This window comes from Schistocerca serialis, chromosome 6 (assembly GCF_023864345.2).
Source record: "Schistocerca serialis cubense isolate TAMUIC-IGC-003099 chromosome 6, iqSchSeri2.2, whole genome shotgun sequence".
NCBI classification, from domain to species: domain Eukaryota; kingdom Metazoa; phylum Arthropoda; class Insecta; order Orthoptera; family Acrididae; genus Schistocerca; species Schistocerca serialis.
The window spans coordinates 523,964,090-523,988,904 of record NC_064643.1 but is presented as its reverse complement, the minus strand read 5'-3'; the positions used below and the strand labels follow the sequence as shown (position 1 = coordinate 523,988,904).

Genomic DNA, 24,815 nt, shown 5'->3' with positions numbered 1-24,815 from the left:
GAGCAGTTTGCATCCGGCCGAGGGAAGCTCTCACGTGAAAAGGGAGGGCGCTTCAAGTCACAATTTATACTTTATAACTTTACCTATTTTAAATGTTCTGGATATGCAAGTATTTAAGTCAATAAATTAGTAGTCACGATTCTTTAATATGAGTTAGGTATAAAACACAATGATTGTATTACTTGTTGACTAACTCCTGCGGCACGTAACATAAGAAAAATCCTGTAGTTATATGGGAAGTGCTGACTGATAGCAGAGTTGCCAATGGTACCTGGCAGAATGTGCGGACAACTTATTGTCCCACTCGACTATCGTGTGCAGCGAAACTACATATCTTCTGCAGTTTTTCAGACATGACATAACCTGAGGATGAATCTCTCAATTTACGGCGCACTGTACGCCGTAATACATCATTCCGATGAATGAATACTGAGCACCATGGTAGGACTTAACGTGTATTTTAAATACACACCTTTAATTAGTTTAATTTAATCTAGTTACTTGACTACCCATGGATCGCGTCTGCAGTATCTCATTATGATACTGAATGTGTCATCAGATTCACGAGTATAATACATATCCCCATTAAAAATACAGCTAAATGCTGAAATGCATCAGGCTGGAGCCTCCGCTTCGGTTTCATGTATCTTGAGAGTGCTAGTTACTCGGTCAAGATATGTTTTTCCCTGTTTTTGTGTTAGCGCAATGTAGGGTTTGATACATGGGCGTACCCAGCGAGGGGCAGGGGGGGGGGGGGCAGCTGCCCCCCCACCCCACCCCTAGAAGATATTCACAGTTTTTCTCTAGTTTACTGTTTTATTTAATAAGAAATGCTGCATGTTTTCTGGGATTGTAGAAGTGCATTCTTGTATTTAAAATGCTTATTAAAAGCAGTTTTTCACTTGTTTACTGTTTTATTTAATAAGAAGTACTGTATGTTGTCTCGAGTCCTTGTTTCCTGAGACTAGTATGACCCGCCCCCCCCCCCCCCCCCCCGCCCCCCAGAGATCCTGGGTACGCCCTTGTTTTGATATGCAAATTGATCTTACAGGGTGACTCCAGAGGTTACATATTCCCTGTAACATAATATTTCCCATTAATTGCATGTTTTTGTGCTTGAGATATCTGGCCCGTTTAAACTGACGAAGAGAACACGAGAAGTGCCAAAAGCCGATTTCCCAGAAACTTCGCTCAGTAGAAGAGGGACTAATATACTCACAGGCGAGTACTGTGTCTCGATTACTCGTAGCTGTTCGACCGTTTCTGAAAAAATGACGAAGTTTTCGAGATACTCCATGTACCTTTTAGTGAGTAAGTAGTTAAACGGAACCGGTTGCACAGTGGCTGACGTACCGATCTTTACACTTCTGCGTACGTGTTCGAAGCTCGATTGTTATGTCTATTTTTGTTTCTCATTTATCTACCCATGCCCGTAGAGGATTACTACACCAATGTTTTCCAGTGTATACTGATATAACGTTGTCCCTGTGAGACCTTAGTTTCTCCCGGCGTAGCCAATGTTCAAATAACTTACGGGAGTGCAACCAGGTTACGACGTCTACAACCGCCGATATTTCGAAAGGAGCACACCCTGCCAGTTTCAAGTAAAGATAATACAAACACAAACATAAACGCTAAAACACACACACACACACACACACACACACACACACACACACACACAGAGAGAGAGAGAGAGAGAGAAAGAGAGAGAGAGAAACACACACATGCACGAGCACTGTAAACACTAGAGCCATCACAAACCGAAGATGACCGACGTCACAAGTTGTTGACAGTGAAATTAAAAATTAACTGGGAGGGTGGGGTTCAAATGGTTCAAATGGCTCTGAGCACTATGGGACTCAACTGCTGAGGTCATTAGTCCCCTAGATCTTAGAACTAGTTAAACCTAACTAACCTAAGGACATCACAAACATCCATGCCCGAGGCAGGATTCGAACCTGCGACCGTAGCGGTCTTGCGGTTCCAGACTGCAGCGCCTTTAACCGCACGGCCACTTCGGCCGGCTGGAGGGTGGGGGGTGTGGGGGACAATAAACTGCATAAATTCTGTCCCTCGGTCTTTTGACGAGTGCGAAAGAAGGATTCCATGCAGAAGTTGAAACATCGCTAGTTACAAGGATACTTGCTAATTTAATTTCAACAGCTTCCTTAATAACACTATCTCATGAGCTGCTATAGTCTCCGTGTTGTTACATACCGTAGGGTAAACGGTGCCAAGGCAATGTTCTGCAATGGCGGATTTGCTATGCTGTTCTAAGCCCGTGTGCTTCTTATGCTCAGGACCTTGGAACTCCTCACTCCTGATAGTCTGACCAATGTATGACATGCCACAGCTGCAAGGAATGGGGTAAGACACTCGCTTTACGCAAACCATGATCATCCTTTACGGAACGTAAACTGATGAACCTAAACATTAATAGCTTGTCTAATCGACTTTGGAACCAAATACATCACTGATTCTGCGTATCGTTGATCCTACAGTTTGTTGGTACCTCTGTGGAGCTATGTAGCATTAAATGTCTACACACATATCATGTAATTGGCGTAAATAGTTGGCCTCTGATTTGCGTACTCGGTGATGACGCACGACAGCGACCCAGATGGGCTCCATAGGATTTACGTCAGGTGAATCTGGTCGGCGAGGCCTCAACGTGATTTCGCTATATTGCTCTCGAATCAATGTAGCACGGTTCTGGGCCCGAGACACTGACGAATATACTGCTAGACCCTGACAGTGTCGTCAGGGAGGACATCAAGCATGAATGGAAGCAGGTGGTTCAAAGTTGGCAGCGTGTCTTCGATTACTACCACAGGTCCCATGTAAGCGCAGGAGAGTGTCTCCCATAGCATAATACGGCTCTCACCAGCCTGCGTCCGTGGCGCGCTGCCCGATTTAGAGTCGCCGTTCACCTCGATGATGGTGTTTGTGGAGATAACATTCGACCTAGGGAAAAAAATGTAATTCAACCAAAGAGCCGACACGTTTCCATTGATCGACCGTCGGAATCTCGATGGTTCCGTGCTCATTTCAATGGTAATTAACTCTGTCGTTACGTTAACATGTGCAAACTTAGTGGAGGTGTGCTGCAGAGCTCGATGTTCAAGAATGTACGATGGACGGTGTGCTCCAAAACACTTGTCCGTAAAAGAGCATTGTGCTCTTTTGGCAGAGAAGCCACAGATCATCATGTAATCTACTTTACAGAGCAGACAAGCCTCTGAACACCACGTTCTGTGAAGAACGTCCAACTATTAAAAGCCTAGTGGTAGTTTCACGGTTCTACCTGTTTTCGTAGATGCTCACGACAGTAGCACGTGACCACTCTACCAGCTCCGCCGTTTTCGAGATTCTCGCTTACAGGCACTGCGTAATAATGATCTAACCTTTGTCAAAGTGGCTTATCTCAATGGATTACCCCATTTTCACCCCATACACTCTCTAGGGTAACCCCCTCCCCCCGTCCATGTCTGCTCCGCTCACACACATACTTTAGTTACCGCTTCACGTGCCCGGAACGCCACCAGACGGCATCCAATGTCGTGGTGGGCATTGGTCAAAAAGGCCGCAGACTTTGGTGTCACCTCGGTAATTATAACCACTCACCCGGTGCACAGCTGGTCGTCAGCGCAACACACATCTAATCTTCCTTTCACTATAAGCATTCTGATGAAAGGTGACTTCAAGATGGGCTAACTCAGCTGAGAAACTCTCAGTGTTCGAGATGATATGGACCCTGCGAACAAAGGTACGAATCACCCCTTAATGTTGAGTCAGCCTGCAGATACAAGTCAGTCTGAGTTGTCTTCCTATAAACAGCTTGTGCCAACGTTCCATCCAACTTCCTCCTGACCAACCATCAAAGAAGGGAAGACGGCCATCCTTTTCCATCCCCATCGTCAACGAATATTCGGTTGGAACGAAATCAGGTGTTCTAAAAAGTCTTTCAGTATCGGCTACGTATCTGAGACAAAACACAGGTTTCAAGCCGCCGACTCGAAGGCACATTTCTCGAAATATTGCGTAAACAAACTGGCAATAATAGATAACGACACCACCTTTCGGTAAAATGTGACTGCGGCTCTTGTTGCCGCTGTAATCCGAAGATAATGGATTGGTGTGACTTGAGCAGACGTCCGGTATGCCTTGCAGATATACGCGCGAACCGTACCGTCAAACAAGTGAGTCTGAAAGCGGGCGCATTATTGGCACGAGAGAATGTGATACAACTACCCGGGAAATTGCTGCTCGTGTTTCGGCAGTGCAACGGGTGTGTTCAGATGGTTCATGGAAGGTCATAGAACACGACGGGATGGGTCAGGTCGCACCACCCAGACCACTCCCCGAGAAGATCGACACCTCATCCGGATGGCATTGCAGGACAGATCTGCGTCGTCCTTGACTCTGGCGCAACAGTGGAACAGTGTAACACATCGTACACGATTAGCGTTGACAATCCGTCGCCCTTTATTACGGCATGGGTTAAGTGCGCGTCGTCCACTTCTCCGCTTACCTAGTGATTTGCAATGATGAATCACGTTACACACTTGATGGAAGGGCGTGGGTTTGGCGAATACCTGTAGAAAGTTCCGTAATGTGTAATGTCAACAGCCGGCCGCGGTGGTCTCGCGGTTCTAGGCGCGCAGTCCGGAACCGCGTGACTGCTACGTTCGCAGGTTCGAATCCTGCCTCGGGCATGGATGTGTGTGATGTCCTTAGGTTAGTTAGGTTTAAGTAGTTCTAAGTTCTAGGGGACTGATGACCGCAGCTGTTAAGTCCCATAGTGCTCAGAGCCATTTGAACCACTTGTAATGTCAACGGTGGTGTACATAGGAAGAGATGTTGCTGTAAGGTGATTGAGTGTCGTCTCTTCTTCCACCCTAGAAAACGCTAGGTGTGGAAGAATACGAACACATTTTCAGGCATTGTGTACCGTGTACAGTAGAGAAATAGTTCACTGAAGGTGTCTGTTCGTATCAGCCTGACGGTGCACCCTTCCGTAAAGCAGCATACGTGAGGCAATGGCTTGTGGATTTGTGGACAATAATGTTCCTGAAATGGACTGGCCTGCCCAGCCGTGACCTGAACCCAATGGAACACCTTTGGGATGGGTTTGAACGTCGACTACGCTTCATACCACTGGGTTCAACGTCATTACTCTCTCTGGTCTCTGCTCTTGAGGAAGCATACGCTGCTACTCGCCCACAGGTATTTAGATATCTCAGTGAAAATGTCCCCAGCAGAGGTCAAGACATCACGAAGGCGACGGCTGGACACACCACACATTATTGTTCACTAACAGGTGTCCGGATGATGTTGATCAGCTACTGTACGCACGATTGATGCGTGATCCGAATTCCATTATAAACCGTAGGCCACTGTTTCCCAGGAGGATTACTGGTATGGGTGAAGTGTGGATGTCTCCGAAATGACGTCCAATTGAAGAAATTTGTAAATAGGTGGGAGAACATAACGTTTGATGGAATTAGGTGGTTGAATATGGCGTTTGATGGAATTTACCTTTCTCTGCTAAGAGAATAATTCCCATGGGGTTCAATGGCCTGCTACAAGTCTTTCAATTCATTGTCACTATGGCGAATTAGTTAGTTATAAGTTCCAAGGTCATTTGAACAATTCTTTTCGCCAAATAATGTGGAACAAGTCAGCTTACAAGACATGTATACATAATTAGTGTTAACAGTAATAAACACATAATTATGTTTAGTCCTCGTCATGTCACTACAAGTTTTTTATTAGCTACCAGTCTTTAAGTAGAAATTCGTCAATAGAATAGAAGTAGTAATCCAGCAAATGTGATTTGAAGCCAGATTTAAAACCTGCTTCGCTGTCTATCAGACATTTTATGTTTTGGGCAAATGATGAAAAAAAATTTTTGTTGCATTTTGAACTCGTTTCTCAGCCACTGACAGCTTTAACAATGGATAATAAAGGTCATCTTTCCCTCTACTGTTGTAGATATGGACATCGTTCTCATATGGACATGGCGCCTCTCTTGCAGAGTCTGCCACTTGAGTTTGCTAAACATCTCCGTAACACTATCACGCTTCCCAAATATCCCTGTGGCGAAACTAAAAAAAAAAAAAAGGCTCTGAGCACTATCACTATGGGAGTTAACATCTGAGGTCATCAGTCCCCTAGAACTTAGAACTACTTAAACCTAACTAACCTAAGGACATCACACACAGTCATGCCCGAGGCAGGAGTCGAACCTGCGACCGTAGAGGTCGTGCGGTTCGAGACTGAAGCGCCTAGAACCACTCGGCCACACCGGCCGGCTGTGACGAAACGCGCCGCTCTTCTTTGGATCTTATCTGCTCTGTCAACCCGACCTGGCACGGATCCCACACTGATGAGCAATACTCAAGTATAGGTCGAACAAGTGTTTTGTAAGCTACCTCCTTTTGTTGATGAACTACATTTTCTGAGGACTCTCCCAATGGATCTCAACCTGGCACCCGCTCTTACAAACTGACCATTATAACCATCGAGACGACAATTGTTTAACTGTGCAGAAGCCGGCGCACGCGCAGTGGGCCTCTCGCTGGCGCCAAGAGCGGCGCGGCGCCCGCGCCCGCTTGGTGGAGACAGGTCGGTACGCCGTGCCGGCTGGCGCGCTGGGCGCATTCGTCTTCGTGGAGGGCGAGTCCGTGGAGGCAGCCACTGTCGCCGGCTTGCGCCGCATTCACGAGTGCACCTGCACCGCATACGTGGCGCACGTCTTCCCCAGGGACTCGCCGCTGTTCGCGCCCTTTAGGTAGGTCAGCAGCCAACGGCTCCACTCCTCAGGCGACCGCAGGCATCCGGCACTATTGACATCCTAAATTAACTCCGCCGGCATGTTGTTGTACTGACCAACGCGAAGTCAAGATCGCAAGCTTTTTTTTTTTTTTTTTCAATCGTATTGACCAACAAGTATCACGCTAACAACTTCAGTTCCTCTTCTTCCTTTGTTTTTGTTTCCTATTTTCCAGTATTCCCTCATTTTCTCCCCATGAACTCTCTTCCTTTCTTCTGTCCATGTTGTTCCGGATTTTTTATTTCTTCCGCTTTGAAAGCCTTGCAAATTTAGTATTTTGTTTTCAAAACGTGTAGGTAAAATAACTTTACATCGTTCATAGCCAATCAAGTAGAACACAGGTCAGAAAATTGAGATGTTTTGCCGTCAAAACATAGAAACTGATCCAACTTAATTAGTATTTGTATTATCTCATAGCAGAGATAATTAATAGTACGTTATTTAAACGTGGTATATGAGTATAGCTCCGTATTGCAGTTGATGACCATTACAACCATCGAGAAACAGAACATGTGACTTGCTCGTCGTAAACATGTTCGGCAGTACTGCAGTGAAGAGGGGACTGTCAATTACTAGGATTTAGGGCGTAACGCCTTCGTTTTATGCCCTTCGTTCTACTCGATTGGTTATGAACGATGTAAAGTCATTTTACCTACACTGCATTCTGTATGGATGTTGTCAGTTTAAAAAAGGAAGAAAAAACACATTTTAACGGTGTGTAGAGCCGTCATGGCAATTACACTAATCAATCATGTTTTTTATGATCTAAAGATGGCTCGTGTGTAGCGGAAACTAATATTGAAAATAAATATAATATTTGCTATATTTCGTTCGAAGATTTTCAACCCTTAATGTAAAAATTACGACAGATCACTTGTCTCCAACGTTGACAACGTTAACAACGTTAACAAACACGTTTTGAATAATGTTGCAAGTACTCTGTATTACTATGGAGTATTTCGCGTTATTATTCCACTCCGATGAAGGCCAACACTTTGGTCTGTATAAGAACATGGTGGCCTGGTCAGGTACCCAGAAATGTATTATTGCAGATCCTATCCATTCCACCTGTTCCACTTCTAATCTACTCTTTGCCATTATCGAACTTTTCTCCTTGCTGTGGCCTGCGTTGTGCATTATCTATGACATTCGGCAATACTCCAGCAGATTTAACTCCTGTATGCAATTTACATCGTAGTTGTTTGTTATTAGTAGTATGACCATTCAACTCTTGAATGTTTTCGATCCTTATCACGTTTCTTCAACAGCAGACTTTTCGAAAACACAAACTTCTGCCGTTTGCTTTCATGGCTTTTCCTTCTTTACTAATTGCTAACCTTCACTGATACATAGCATCACTGGTACTGACGTTATTCTATAGAACTTCAAACATGTTTCTATTTCGAATTTTTTACACAGAAGTTTTCTTATTGTTTCGAGAAGTATTTTTTATTTCTGTACTTTATTTTTAGCTATATTGCGTCTGTCATAACTGTTTCCTTCCCCCGGTAACTGAAACGTTAAAGGCTACTTGTCCTATAAAATTTCCGTCCATACCAATCTGTTACTAATAGATTCTTGGCCTCTAAATGTGTGTGAGAGAGAGAGAGAGAGAGAGAGAGAGAGAGAGAGAGAGGGTTTGAAACGGAAGACAAGAGAGCATTATTTGAGTTCTATATTGCCAATGCTTTTTCGTCGCCGGCCGAAGTGGCCGCGCGGTTCTGGCGCTGCAGTCTGGAACCGCGAGACCGCTACGGTCGCAGGTTCGAATCCTGCCTCGGGCATGGATGTGTGTGATGTCCTTAGGTTAGTTAGGTTTAACTAGTTCTAAGTTCTAGGGGACTAATGACCTCAGCAGTTGAGTCCCATAGTGCTCAGAGCCATTTTTTTGCTTTTTCGTCGTCCGCAAAAAGAAAAGGGCAGATAAATTTCACTTAAGCCCAGTTTGAAAAACATCATATTTATCCCTTGATTATCCTATGATGTAGTCGATATCAAAGTGCTGTCAGTTTACAGCGTGTCGTGTGTCCTGATCCATTATATTTTTGTACAAATTCGGGTTAGGTGATTAAGCTTCTAAAAAAATGGTTCAAATGGCTCTGAGCACTATGGGACTTAACATCTATGGTCATCAGTCCCCTAGAACTTAGAACTACTTAAACCTAACTAACCTAAGGACATCACACAACTCCCAGCCATCACGAGGCAGAGAAAATCCCTGACCCCGCCGGGAATCGAACCCGGGAACCCGGGCGTGGGAAGCGAGAACGCTACCGCACGACCATGAGATGCGGGCCGATTAAGCTTCTAAAAATATGACTCGGTCTGAGATGTATCATTGCCTTTAATGTTCTCTACACATGTTTCCTTCTTACACTGTGAATAACCCATGATAGCCAGATGCGTTTGATGTTGAACTCTTGTTGTTAGTTATCTAGTTGACTGTGATAGGGTCGTCTAAAAATTCGTTTCTTGGTCTCAGACCACATCGCTCTTCGCCTACCTTTCCATAATTCGTATCATATTTAAACAGTTTTACTGTGCAGCTGCACGAATACCTGAACTGTGCATATCAGGTATGTACGACGGTTATTTGGAAAGAAAGGAACGATCGGTGGCGAAATGGAAACCATAGTGAAAATCCGATGAACTTTCGCACAGGTGTGTTGGGCAGTGTCTCTAGTATGCCCGTCGATCGCGTTACGTCGTTCTTTTTAGTTCTGGGCACACAGGGAGCACGTAAAGATACCTAGAACAATAGTGTCTCCAGCCAAGTACGAGGACCTGGTGACAAATTTCGCCTGAAGCTACGCAGCAAACGTTACATAACGGTTGTGCGTTTCCTTCTTCAAGAGAATTCTCAGCGGTATTCTGCAGGGGCAATGAAGATGCTCCTGCAGCGTTTTCGGTTGGAAATGTTTAAATGTTTGATTATCCACAATACAACCCGTAATTTTCTCCCTATGAATTCCGTCTCTGCTCACATGAACCGCTGGCTATGAAGACAACATTTTGGCACAGACAACGATCTGTAGGCCATCATAGAAAATTAGCGGAAAGCGCTGGCGGCTGTCTTCTATAACGAGGCTATTGTAAAGTTGGTACAACGCTACGACAAACGACTAAGTCGGATCTGCGACTATGGAGATAAGTAGCTGGAAGTTGTAGCTAACTGTTGCAATTAAAACAGTTTTGATTTTCACTGTGGTTTCCATTTCGCGACGTATCGTTCCTTATTTTCCGAATAGCCCTCGTAGTATGCAATGCGACTTCTCTGTCCCCTTCCAGGATGGTACGTAGGACGAGGGTCAGTCGGTTTCATTCTTTAAGAGCCTCAGTCAGTATCTTTAATCTTAGCGTTGTATCCCTTACGCGATAGGTATGTTGGAAAATTAAAGTGCTGTATACCGCTTACACGTATTGACTCTCAGAATTATGAGAGTAAGGATCTCTTCGTATAGAGTTGCGGGCAAAATGCACTGGTGTACAAACATAATGACGAAAGTAACTTTCGCATGATGTGTAACTACCAAGTAACACAGCCCGATATAACTTGGACCATATACAGAAAGAACTGGTACAGTATATTGGAGAAGGCAACTGAAAGAAATATACAGCGAGACCAACAGAAACGACACTTTTATTCAAAGACAGTAACTGCACTAAAATCACCGTGATTCATGATGTTGCCCTGAACATTATAAAAGCTGGGCATGGTTCTTAACAAGGTGTGTGATCACCGCAGATTGCAGTGGGTTGTCTGCAATGTGCTCCAAAAATGGCGACGCTATTGGTAAGGAGCTCTTGTAGTAAGGCGTTACATTCCTCTACCAATGAGGTTGAAGACTGCTGGATTGTCGTGTCTCCCCAACGGACCTCACACGAGGTCTGTGGTATTTAAGTCGAGGGAACGGGTAGACAGGTGCATTTGCCGAATATCCTCTCGATCCAAGTGCCGCTCCATCTGGGCATTTCGACGCAGTCACGCATTGCGATCCATAAAAATGTAGTAAGGGCTGATTGCACCTCTGAAAAGAGCCACACGGAGAAATAGTAGTGTCCCAACAACGTTGAGTGGTGAGCGTACCGTGCTGAACGATTTCGAGCTCAACATATCCTTACAACGTTATTCCTCCTCAAACCATAACACCTGCACCACCAAAACGAATATGTTCGACCATGCTAGATGTACCTTCATATTGCGAAAGGTGTGAAAACGTAATGCACCCAGGAACATCCTCGCACACGATCGTTTTTGTTGTCCTGGGGTTGTGGTGTGGGGAGGCATAAGGTTGCGTGGTTGAACTGAGCTCCAGATCTCTGAACACTGTACGCTCACCGTCAGCGTTGTGGCACTTTACTGCTTCCCCATGTCCAATTTTTCAGGGATGCATGTTTCACTCATTTCATTTTCATGAATGACGACGAGCAACCAGCTCTAAAACTGTGCAGGTGGAGGAGCTCCTGCAACGAGAGATTATTCAGTAAATATACTGGTCTGCCATTTCCTCCTGATTTAAATCCCATGGAGCACGTGTGAGATGCGTTGGGGAGGCGTATTGCAGCACGTCCTTATGAACCAACGACCAGCCAGTAGTCGTGAAGTGCGCTGGTGGAGGAAGGGAACACCCTGCTACAGGAACGTCTTACCAACCTTGTGGTCAGCGTCTGAGCGCGTTGCAAAGCATGCACTGCTGTCCATGTTGAATCTCACACTCTATTAAGAAACATGTAATGTCCAGGGGACCACCATGAAAGTGTCATTTCAGTTCGTCTCACTGCATATTTCTTTGTTACCTATTGTACTACGCTACAGCAGTTCTTTCTATGTTTCGTCCAGGTTATATCGAGTTGACTACAGCCGACATATTTGTCTCGAGAGAATCAGCAACTTCATTGATATTTAAAATAACACTCACTTATTGTTCAGTCCCAGTTGCTCATTGTTTAGCTTTTAATGTTGTAATTAAATGACATCTTTTGATCACCTGGATTATCTTCAGTTTTAAGTGGCTACATCAGGAAACCGTCTGTTCATGAAGTCATAGGGAGCTACGTTATTTGGTAGTGACACATCATGCGAAAGTTACTTTCGCCCTTTAATTTCTCACACCAGTGTATATAACGGTCACGGATGGATGTAATCGTAACTGTGGACAGCTCTAATTTCTGTACATGAATATGGACAACCATCAGCCGTATAATGGGATGATAATGAAAATTTGTGCCGGACCGGGACTAGAACACGGATTTTCCCGCTTATCGCCTGCGGCCGCAGTCATTCCAACATCCCTCGAGCGACGACAATGCTCGCCAGTGAGCATCTGTGGTCCACTTGCAAATACAAATGGCTCTGAGCACTATTGGACTTAACATCTGAGGTCATCAGTCCCCTAGACTTAGAACCACTTAAGCCTAAGGACATCACACACATCCATGCCCGAGGCAGGATTCGAACCTGCGACCGTAGCAGCAGTGCGGTTCCGGACTGAAGCGCCTAGAATTGCTCGGCCACAGTTGTATTTGCAAATACAGAAAATTACATTCCTTACTTTGAGCATTTCTTTGTTAAAATTGCTCCATAACCGTGCATCGTTAACTCTCTTAAGAAACCTCTTTCACAAGATCTGTCTTTTCCCAATTTTTAAAGCATTTTGTAACAAAGCTTCTCTTGTACGTGATACCTGCCAACCGTAGCAATGAAAGAAGCGGAGATAAACAAACAACATGTGTTTTTGGCAGCGTAATCAACCTAAAACGTAAGGATTCTACATAGAAGCGCAGAAGACCAAACTTTATTCTTGCAAATGATTGTGAAAAACACCTTTATTGGAGCGTCTCCCTTCTCAGTTTGCTCAACGTCTCTGTGAAACTCTCGCGCTGAACAGAAAGAGCAGTGACGAGTTCAGCTGCTCTCGTTTGAATATTTTCTCTCCTCCCGTTAATCCAAACTGGCAACGGCTTCACCCTGATGAACAGTACTCAAGAACTGACCGAACGAATCTTTTTTAGGCTGCTCTGGCTTAGGATTTTTCCAGCATACCAGAACCTCGCGTCTGCCTTCCACAAGCTACACAAAGGTTACAGTTTCGCCTCGGATCACTCCGAATAGATATTCCTTGATACTTAACGGATTGTGACTCGGGTTAGTGACTGATCACTAATGCCGAAATCCAACGAGATGAGATATCTTCATTTATGTACTTGCGTTTCATTAAACTTTATTTTTGTTGACAGTCAGCGCCAATCTTTTATATTAACTGCTAATAATCAACAAGTGTCTTTGCACTTCGTAATAATTTCACCTTCTTGCACACATCTGCGTCTTTTGCGAACAGCCTCATAAGGCTACAGATGTTTTCAACGCTATTCTTTGTATATAACGTATACATTACCTGCCTTTTATGATTGTGTTCAGACAAGCTGAACGCTACTTTCGCTTCCGATGAAATCTCTTACGAGTGCACCGGCAGTTTTTCAGGCCACTCTCTGAGTGGACAATGCATGACCTAATTTGTAGGCTTAACTCGTTGTTGTCAGAGGCGGCGATCGCGCGCTGTTGCTTTAATGTCCATGAGTTTAATGCAAAATTAATCCTTAAGCATATTAAGTAAGCAGACAGGTTGATAGGAGGTGTTTTGTTCTTAAAAATGAATGTGTCTTCTATATCTTTCTTTCAAAAATCTTTCATTGATAGCGGTTATTTCCTGGACTATACTTAGACTGTTGGGTCGTCTAGGATTGCATTCGCATTAGTCTAAGTCACGTTCATTCCTCTGCATGTCCATCACGATCAGTTAGGTTCTATTTATAGAACCAGCTTTGTAATTTAAGTAATTCTGTTACTGCTGCATGCAACGGATAACAAGAACTGAACTGACTTTTTCTGCTACAGGCAGGAACAAGAGCGATGAGTGGCTTTCAAATACTCAGTCGCTGCCTAATCATTGTCTCTTTCTCAGTTTCGAAATCTCAATTGGACAGCGTGCATATTAATATTTTGGGGCATCATAGGACGAGGATTAGATACTGGGGCGGTGCAACTTGGTGTACGTTATGAATAGAACACGCTTTGATAATCAGAATACGAATTTCTCTACATGGTAAAACTAGAAGCACCTCTATGTATCATTACCATATTGCACTGACTGGACTGAAAAGTTCATTGATTAAAAGTTGTCTGAATTATATGGTCAAACTTCTCACAGATGTTCCCTTATCAACCACTTGGCTAAAGTGAATTGATAAAACAAATGACGACATGTAAACTATTTCATCCCGACTTTAGAAAATAAGAACTGCATAACAAAGAAAATGGATAACACTCAGACCACTCACATATGAACACATGTAGAAACCCAGCAACGTCTGTAATCAACTATTACTCGAGGGACCAGAGAGCAATTGAGTGTGTCTGAGGTGCGCACCGGCTTGGGGAGCTATTCCAGTTACCAAAAAAAGAAGGGGATAAAAACACATAAATCGGCAACTGGAAGGACCTTTCCGTACAAATAAGTAGCCATTTTGATCGTAATGAAGTGCCTTGTAAGTTGACTGGAGACACAACCCAAAATGACAGGACTTGATACACGTGGCAAGCTGAAAGCCCGGAACCCCAGACTCACCTAATCTCCAATAAATCCAAAAATAGGAGGGATGAAAGAAATTTAATCGATGGACAGGTATTTGTTGGATTCTACGCAGTATGATCTACATCTACGTCTACATCATACTCTGCAAGCCACCTAATGGTGTGTGGCGGAGAGTACTTTCGGTATCACTATCTGATCCCTCCAACCCCGTTCCCCTCGCCAATAGTGCGTGGGAAGAATGATTGTTGGTAAGCCTCTGTATTGGCTCCAATTTCTGGAATTTTCTCCTCGTGGTCAATACGCGAGATGTATGTGGTGGGAAGTAATATGTTGTCCGACTCCTCCTGAAAAGTGCTGTCCCGAAATTTCAATAGTAAATGTTTCCGTAATGCACGGCGCCTCTCTTGTAACGTCTTCCAGTTTGTTTAGCATCTCCGTAACGCTCTTTCGCCAGCTAAACGATCCCGTGATGAAACGCGCTGCTCTTCGTTGGATCTTCTCTATCTCCTTTATCAGTCCTAGCTGAAAGGGATCCCAAATAGATGAATAATACTCAAGAGTCGGGCCAATAAGCGCCTTATAAGCATCTTCTTTCGTGGATGAGTTACATTCCCTTAAGATTCTTCCGATGAATGTGAGTCTGTGTCTGCATTTCCCACTATGTTTCATGTGGTCATTCCACTTAAGGTCGCTCTGGATATTTACGCCTAGATATTATACGGTAGACGCTGTCTCCAGCTGTTTGACATCAATAGTGTAGCTGTACAGTAGCGTATTTCTTTTCGTATGTATGCGCAATACGTTACATTTATTTATGTCCAGTGTCAAGATGCCAGTCTGCACCATTCATCAATTCTCTGCAGGTTGTTCTGCAAGTTCTTACTTTCTTCTGACGTTGCTACTTTGGTATACACAACTGCATCATCAGTGAATAGCCTTAAAGAGCATCCGACGTTTTCTACTAGATCATTTATGTATATTGTAAACAGCAACGGTCCTATCACACATTCCTGTGGTACTCCGGATGTTACCTTTACATCTGTCAATTTTGTTCCGTTAAGAGCGGCGTGTTGAGTTCTACCTGCAAGAAATTTTTTAATACAATCACGGATGTGCTCCAATACTCCGTAAGCTCGTAAATTTTTTTCATTAAACGGCAGTGCGGGACGGTGTCAAATGTCTTACCGAAACCAAGGAACATGGCGTCAACCTGACCACCGTTGTCCACTGCGTCGTGGATCTCATGGACGGACAGAGCGAGCTGAGTTTCGCAGGTTCTCTGCTTGCGGAATCCATGTTGATTTTTATAGAGGAGATTTTCATTTTTCGAAACCGTCATAATTCTTGGTCACAAAACGTTTCCTAATACTATTATCTGCAGTGTTTGCTACTGTCTAAGGAACCACGATCGTCCCAGGTGTACAACTCTTCGTCGTCAGCAAATCAAAGGTCACTGATGTCTTTCTTCAAGGCTCCTCGAAATCAGTATAAGGGCATGGTTCCCACTGAAATAATACACTCCTCTATTGTCTGAAGCATACAGGCATCGAATTTATTACGAAACTGGTAGATGCGTGTCACAGAAACAGTTATGACGGGGTTACATTGTTTCCTTCATAACACGAGTAGCAAAATAAGGTGTTTACATTTCGTGGATAGACAATGGTGTAAAGGCACTCACTGTCCTTTGTGTTATTGCGTAGTTAGTACCTCAGATTGTCTTCCATGTCAATAAACACGCCTCGCAGGTATGCCCCAAAAGCCTTCTGCGGTGTTCAGATCTAGGCTACGTGCGGGCCAGGCCAATACGTCGGTAACTTTATCTTTAATCCACTTTCTTGTTGTGCGGATACCTGCAGAGATGCATTATCTTGTTGAAAACTTAATGTTTCGTCTCCTGGGTCCTCCTACATTCTAATGCATACTGTCTGTAATGCATACTGTCTCTAGCATCTCAGTATCTATATCTGAATTCAATCTAGTGTTCACCGAAGCAATGCGTGGTTTAGTTTTAGTGCAAAATGCTGTCCAAATCGTAGCACTTCCACCACCGAAATTTCTGCTCATTCCTACCTGCTGCTCTGTTCTCGGATCACGCCAATCATATTGAAAACCATCCGAACCATCCAAATTAAAATTCTTATCATCACTGAAGATCACTTTATCCCATTGTCAAATCTGTAATAACGTTTTCCAGCAAACAGCAATTGGTCTGTTAGAACAGGTTTCTGCAGTCGTTTCTTGAGTGCAAGATGTTGTCATTTGCAAAATTTGTCGTACATATCTGGCAGTTACTGGAAACTGTGTACCAGCAACGAGTTGAAAAGAATAACAGGTTGTTATCTTCCTTTGCTCAAAAGTAATGATTTCGTTGTCTCAGATAATTTTCGGTTTTGCCCACATCTTTCGTTGTGTCCATATTGTGCTCCGAATCAAACGAAATTATAAATCACTGTACCTGAACAGTTCAGTTTCTTAGCGATTTGATGATAAGAGAGTCCCATTTCCATCTACTCACCGCTTTTTGCTTTATCATGACATGATAACTGTTTTCCACGTGGCTATATCAGAGTTGTGGTTTGAATACACAATATGCTCTGCCACTAATGGTGTCTGTTTCCTATCTGCAGCGAAGCTACGTACTCGCACGATAACACCGCACACAACCGACTGCCTTTAGACCGAATTCCATCCTCCACCATTTGAATCGTTCATGTCTTGTTATACGCAGTAATACCGAGATCAAATGTGATAAAATTTGTCGAAATACTGGATCTCATAGTATTGCATATACACTCTGCACAACTATTCCAACCGATGATGTTCAGAGTATGAAGTGGCTATAGAGGGCTGCAGCTAGCAGTGGTAGCTAGTTGACCCATGAAGATTCGTAAGCCAACACAAGAGCCGCCTCCTTGGAGCTAGTGGCTGTCGGATTGCATACTAAATATAGAAATGTGCAGTATTTATATGGGCTTTGTTCCTCCCTGTTTGGGTACCCCTCAAGTAGGCCACAACAGAATCAATGTTCGGACGTGAAGCAAATTGTTCACCAACGCCACAGCAGCTCGGACTTATCTGTTGCGTCGATGATATCATTACTCTGGTGCCCAGGCGGGCACGGTGATATGGCAGCTGCCCGACGCCACTGAGACAGTACTTTTGTATCAGGAGATCGCTCCTGATGTACCTTCACCTGGCAGGCCTGGTCTCGCCTGCTTCCATGACGCTCTTGAATTAATCGTGATAGCACCTTTATTTCCTTGAACCTTGTCAAGTAAATCAACTACAGCACAGTATATGAAAGAAGTAATTTCCTGTCAGAGAGGTCACAGTTCGTAATAATTGACGGAAAGTCATCGAGCAAAACAGAAGTGATTTCTGGCGTTCCCCAAGGTAGTGTTATAGGCCCTTTGCTGTTCCTTATCTACATAAACGATTTGGGAGACAATCTGAGCAGCCGTCTTCGATTGTTTGCAGATGACACTGTCGTTTATCGACTAATAAAGTCATCAGAAGATCAAAACAGACTGCAAAACGACTTAGAAGAAATATCGGAATGGTGCGAAAAGTGGCAGTTGACCTTAAATAACGAAAGGTGTGAGATCAACCACATGAGTTCTAAAAGGAATTCGTTAAACTTCGGTTACACAATAAATCAGTCTAATCTAAAAGCCGTAAATTCAACTAAGTACGTAGGTATTACAATTACGAACAAAATTGGAAGTAACACATAGAAAATGTTAAGGGGAAGGCTAACCAAAGACTGCGCTTTATTGGCAGGACACTTAGACAATGAAGCAGACCTACTACGGAGACTGCCTACACTACGCTTGTCCGTCCTCTTCTAGAATACTGCTGCGCGGTGTGGGAGCCTTACCAGGTAGGACTGACGGAGTACAACGAAAAAGTTCAAAGATGGGCAGTACATTTTGTATTATCGCGAAATATGGGAGAGAGTGTCACAGAAATGATACAGGATTTGTGATGGACGTCATTAAAAGAAAAGCGTTTCTCGTTGCGACGGAATCTTCTCACGAAATTCCAATCACCAACTTTCTCCTCCGAATGCGAAAATATTTTTTTGACACAGACTTACATAGGGAGGAACGACCACCAAGATAAAATAAGGGAAATCGGAGCTCGTACGGAAAGATATAGGTGTTCATTCTTTCCACGCTCTATACGAGATTGGCATAATAGAGAATTGAGAAGGTGATTCGATGAACTTTCTGCCAGGCACTTAAATGTGATCTGCAGTGTATCCATATACATGTAGATGTAGATGCAGATGTCCAAAAAAAGTCAGGAAAAGAGAGGTATGTAACAATACAAGTCATTTAGGAATGAAATAAATAGGAAGCCAAGGTGAAATTTTGGAGAGAAAAACGTAACGATATCGAAAAACAAGTGGCTGTCGGAAGACACGGTTAGGCATATAGAAAAGTCAGAACAACCTTCGGTGAAATTAAAAGCAGAGGCCGCCAATATCAAGAGCTAAACTCCACTGTTAAACCCACAGAAGAGAGCGGATAGGTGGAAAAAGTGCATTGAAAGATTCTGCGAGTGTGAGGACTGTCTGATGAAGTGGCACTAGAGTAAATGGGGTCGAAATGGAAGACGTAATGGAAGACTTCGGAGATCTAATATTAGAGTCAGTAGTAGCTTTGGAAGAATTACGATGAAACAAGGCGGGGCTGCACAGGTGAAATTCCTAAAATCGTTGGCGAAAGTGGCAGACAAACGACTATTCAAGTTCGTATGTAGAATCTGGGAGGTTGGAGACATGTCATCAGACTTTCAGAAAAATATCATCCAAACAGTCCAGCAGATAGCATTGGCAGACGAGGGCGACATTTGCCGCACAATCAACTTAACATACCATACGTACAAGTTGGTGGCAAGAACAATATGCGGGGTTATTTACAATGATTTAGATACTTTCAAGTGATTGTCAAAATGTTTATATTGAGGTGAGGTATTATATGATTATTATATGAAACAACTAATTTTTTGCGTCATGTTCACAAATGTTCAAGGTGTGAACCGTTTGTCACATGTCACGCGTCAAGTCTGAAGTTAGATTCGGCCCGCACTCGCCCTAAAGTGTTCGCACTGACGTCAGTCACAGCTGCCCTGATACGTGCGCCTTTACGGAGAGATCCTGTTTCTTTAAACTTCTGTACTCACTTTAAATGGACTGTGTAGCGGGTGGAACCTCGTTAAATATAGTCCTGAAGTTCCGACGCACTGCAGCAGCGGACTCGCAGAACTCTGTAACTTAAAACGCATTTCTGTTGGTCTAGCAGCCATGCGGCTGAGCTGCTGACCACTGTGACAAAAAGAGAAAATGACTTCTTGACTTCTTGTTTATATCCATACATATAATCATATAACCCGTTACCCCAACGCAACCATTTTTTACAGTCACTAGAAGAAGTCTGGATCGTCTTGAATAGTGCTGTACAGAAGAATGGAAAAAGTTGTGGATCTTTTAGATGACATACAGTTTGGCTTTAGGGAAGATGAATGCACCGGAGACGCAGTTCTGATGTAAAACTCGTCAGTGGTGTCAAGAGTTACGAAACACTAGGTACCTCGATATGTTCTGTCGACCTGTAAGAAGCTTTCGGTATGTAAACTTGTGTAAGATGTTCTAAATTCAGAGAAAAAAATGAACATATCATACGAAGAGACGGATCATATGCAATATGTATCACAACCAAACAACCGAGACTGAACAATATGAATGGATGACCAAGAACGAAGTACTCGGATTAAAAAGTTTGTACCACAGGGATGCAATCCTCTGTTCCTACTCTTCAGTCTATACATGGAGAAAGCAATGACGGAAAAAATAAATGATGAAGAGGATTAAAATTCGGGATGAAAAGATATCGATTATGAGATTCGCTGACGACATTGCTATCCTCAGTTAAAATGAAGAATTATAGGACATAATGAATGGAAAGAGAAGTCTAATGAGCACAGAATATGGGTTCTCAGTAAATCAAAGAAACGTGAAACTAATGAGTAGTAGCATAACGGGATTATAGAGAAAATTATCATCAAATTTGGGATAACGAAATATTCGAAGTGAAGGATTTCTGGTACCTTGGAAGCAAAATAACACATGATGGACGAATCTAGGAGGACATAAAAAGCAGACCAGTACAGGCGTAGAAGGCGTTCATGGCCGAAATATGTCTACTATTGTCAATAAATTTGAGGAATACATTTCTGTGAATGTGTGTTTGGAATAAAGCATTGTGTGAAAATGATTGTGGAGAATGGAGTGATATGACAAGAAATGTGAAGCTACTCCGCAGACTCAACGAGGAGACAAAAGTGTGGAACACATTGAAAAGAAAAGAGAACAAATGATAGAGAATGTGTTAAGACATCAGGGAATAAAGTTCATGGCGCTATGGGGAGCTGTAGAGAATAAAATCGTAGACGAATATAGAGACTGCAATATATCCAGTAAACTGTCGAGGACCTTGGGTGCATGTGCTAAATGAGGTGAAGAGGTCGGTACACCAGAGGAATTCAAAGCGAGCCGCATCAAACTAATCAGAAGACTGTTGACTCAAAATAGGTCTATAGGATCGGATTCATTACTAATGGTAATGATGTCTTTCTAATGGTTCAAATGGCTCTGAGCACTATGGGACTCAACATCTTAGGTCATAAGTCCCCTAGAACTTAGAACTACTTAAACCTAACTAACCTAAGGACATCACACACACCCATGCCCGAGGCAGGATTCGAACCTGCGACCGTAGCAGTCCCGCGGTTCCGGACTGCAGCGCCAGAACTGCTAGACCACCGCGGCCGGCTGATGTCTTTCTAGTTTGTCTTCCTTTCCTGCACCAGATTTCGACGTCAGTCCTAATTGTCTTCGTTAGATTCGGTGAGATGTGTTCTTATGAGAGCACATTGGAATCGAAGCAAACTTAACGGGAGCAAATGAAGAAAACGGAGCCACTTTCTACATAGAATGCATGAAAATGGATTTGTCAGCGCCACCGTACACCTGAAACACGTGTCTGACATTTAAGAAAGGAAAACATCAGAAAGTAACAAATAAAAATGAGCGCACTGTCACCTTACTACCTAAAAATTATGAAATGACCAGTTTCATCCAAATCCATCAATTCAGTAGACAAGCAGTTTCCTACAGAAATTTACTTGTGTTGCATTGCAAAATCTATAGGAGATCTGGCAAAAAAGCTTTGATTCAACACTCAATAATACTCAGAAATGTCTTGAAAGAAATGGTTTATTTTTTTAGATTTCACGTGGTCTAGTAACAAAGTTCAGGTTCTTGGTGCAATCAAAGGATATGAATCACCACTATATTCTAATACTAAACTAAACTCCGTCCGAACATGCCTCGGAAGGCCCAACGTTACCGACCGACCGCCGTATCATCCTCATCGAAACGCGTCACTGGATGCGGACATGAAGGGGCATGTGGTCAGCACACCGCACTCCTAGCCGTTGTCAGCTTTCATGACCGGAGCCGCTACTTCTCAGTCAAATAGATCCTCACTTGACCTCAGAAGGGCTGAGTGCAGCCCACTTGCCAACAGGCTTGGATGGTCACCCATTTATGTGCTAGCGAAGCATAACAGCGCTTAACTTCGGTGGGTTATGACTGTGTCAAGGCCATTGGCATCACTATGTCCTATACAACACGAAATTTAGTAAGAGATGAATACACGACACAGAAAAACAATTAGATCCTTAAAATCTAACAATTACAGAAAGTCCAAATTAATTGAATACGTGAGATGATGTAGACTAAGTGCACACTAGCATGGAGTGGTGTCTGAAGCATAGGCAAAGACAAGTTACCGCTATACGGCGGATACATAATAGCCATTAATATAATGGTGATGGTTTGCGCATACGTCAGGTAATTACAAAAAGCCCAAACACTGCAACTCTGCAAGCTGGTGGTGAATCCACAATGATGTGGGCAGTGTTTACATGGAATCTACCGGGTCCTCTCGTCCAAATGAACAGATCATTGACCATTTGAAGTCGTTCATCGACTTCATGTTCCCAAACAACGACGGAACTTTTGTGGCTGATAATGCGCTATGTCACCGAACCACAGTTGCTCGTGATTGGTTTGAAGAACATTCTGGACAGTTCTAGCGAATGGTTTGACCACCCAGATAGCGATGGTGAGTCAATTGGACTTGCCATGAGCAACAAATTTTTCTATAATTTATTTAGTTAACTAAGTCTACAGTCACAGAATATATACATTATTGATAAGTGTGGAACATAATAAAAAATGAAATAGAGTGCACAAGCACTGTTCAGAACATGACAAAATGTATATGCAGTGAGTACAAAATATATTAACAAATGACATAAAGTGCACACGCACTGTATAAGTTTAGCATTTTTACAATAATTAAATATATCAGGGAGTGAAATAAAGCGCACACGCACTGTAGAAGTCTTTAGCATATTTAGGACAACTGATCTTATTAACAAATGAAATGAAGGGCACACGCACTGTATATGTCTTTATAATTTTACAAGAATTTAAATGCACTGTATAAGTCTTTATCATTTTATAAGCACTAGGAAAGAAATGGGAAGGTTGCATCATGGTTGTAGCACAGTAGGTTGCACCTAGCTGCACTGAAAGTCCATATCTTTCTACAGAAGCGCAACACCAAGTGAGACAACCTGAAGTTCTCTTCCCTGAAGTATTTATCAGTGTAGCCAAGACACTGAAATGTTGTATTAATATTTAATGTTATCATTTTGGTAGTACATTAGGTACACCAAACAGTAGGACCATAACAACATCTCCATCGTGCAAGGTGGTCGACAGCTTTTTACGTCAACACCACATTCTTGTAGAATCCATACTCTTACATCAACGTAGAATTAGTGCAAAAACCAAATATAGTGCTCCATGATCATGAGGATGGACAGGACTAACGGATATTGCAGTAATTTCTGGTAATTAGGTCAGAAGGTGAAGGAAATTAAGTCTTACGCTAGTCGTCATTCAGAATTACACTAGTATATCAACCGATTTGAATAATTATTGCCACTCATTGGTTAGTTACTAAACATTTCTGTACTATGTATGGAGTATTACAGAACATTATTCATAAGTCATCTCGTTACAATAATTATTACAAACATTATTCATAAGTCATCTAATTACAATAATTATTGGCACTCATTGGCCAGTTACAAACCATTTTTATGCATTATTCAGAAGTCATCATTCAAAGCAAGAATTAATTAATGGCATAGCATTTATGCATAAGTCGTCATATAACAGTAAACAGTGGCATTCATAGGCCAGTTACTAAACATGTAGCAAGTATTGAGCATTACAAAACACTATTCATAACTCATCTGATCGCAGTAATTATTGGCACTCATTGGCCATTTACAAAGTATTCATATAGTTTTACAAAACATTATTCAGTATTATTCACAAGTCATCATTCAAAACAGGAGTTATTGAGTGTAGCAACAAGCTGCTAGTGACTATATATGATATCATGTAAGTGACATAAGACATATTTAAAATATAAGACATTGGAACTATTAGTCAAGGTCTGTAGTCCAATAATACATAGACATAAGCGAATCAATACTTCATAAAAATTTGCGTTACATTTAGGACTAGAAATATATGTTAAACTGGTAGCATTATTTGGTTGTATACTGGTAATAGTTGGGACTGGCAATAAGTTTTTTTTTTTTTTGTGCTAGCAATGCATTGCGTTGGGATCGATAGTTGCTGGGGCATGAAAAGATATGCTTTTGACTTATTGCTGCAAATAAGGATTAATAACGTCATTCGTCATGACTCAGCTGTAGCAAGGTTATGAAACAAAGGCAGTATATGTGATCGCATTCATAAATGATAGACACAACTGGGTAAAGAAAATGCAAGTACTAGAACAGATTTAATAATGAAGTGCTTATAGCATATTAGTATCATGAAAAGCTTCTCCTGGAAAAAATACAAAGTGGATTATTGCCCTGAAAGAAAAAATGTATATTATGCTGAAAAGTAGTAAACTTCGAATTAACAGGTAATGAAACGTGTACTTAATATGTATGTACTCTAGCTGTTTTTCCCAAAACATTCAATCATTATACTATGCGACATAAGACATACTGTCAAAAGGAACTGCAACAATTACTTAAATAACTACATAGCATTCCTTAACTAATAGAAAATATATAAACTTCATCATTATCATCATCTGCAAAGAAAAACTTCATTATTCACATTACCATATTCTTCATACAACCATTCACCATCATTTATTATCGTCTGCAAAAAAATAGACACTTCATTATTCATATTCATATTACCATTTACTTCA

At 42.5% G+C, this 24,815-nt stretch overlaps 1 protein-coding gene across 1 annotated transcript in view; it reads left to right on the top strand.

The window, feature by feature from the left end:
* LOC126484962 (uncharacterized) overlaps positions 1-24,815 on the top strand; it is a 92,322-nt gene that overhangs the window by 56,416 nt on the left and 11,091 nt on the right. Inside the window, exon 4 of the mRNA XM_050108563.1 lies at positions 6,555-6,796. Coding sequence (XP_049964520.1) covers positions 6,555-6,796 — 242 coding nt within the window. The remainder of the gene's footprint in view (positions 1-6,554; positions 6,797-24,815) is intronic.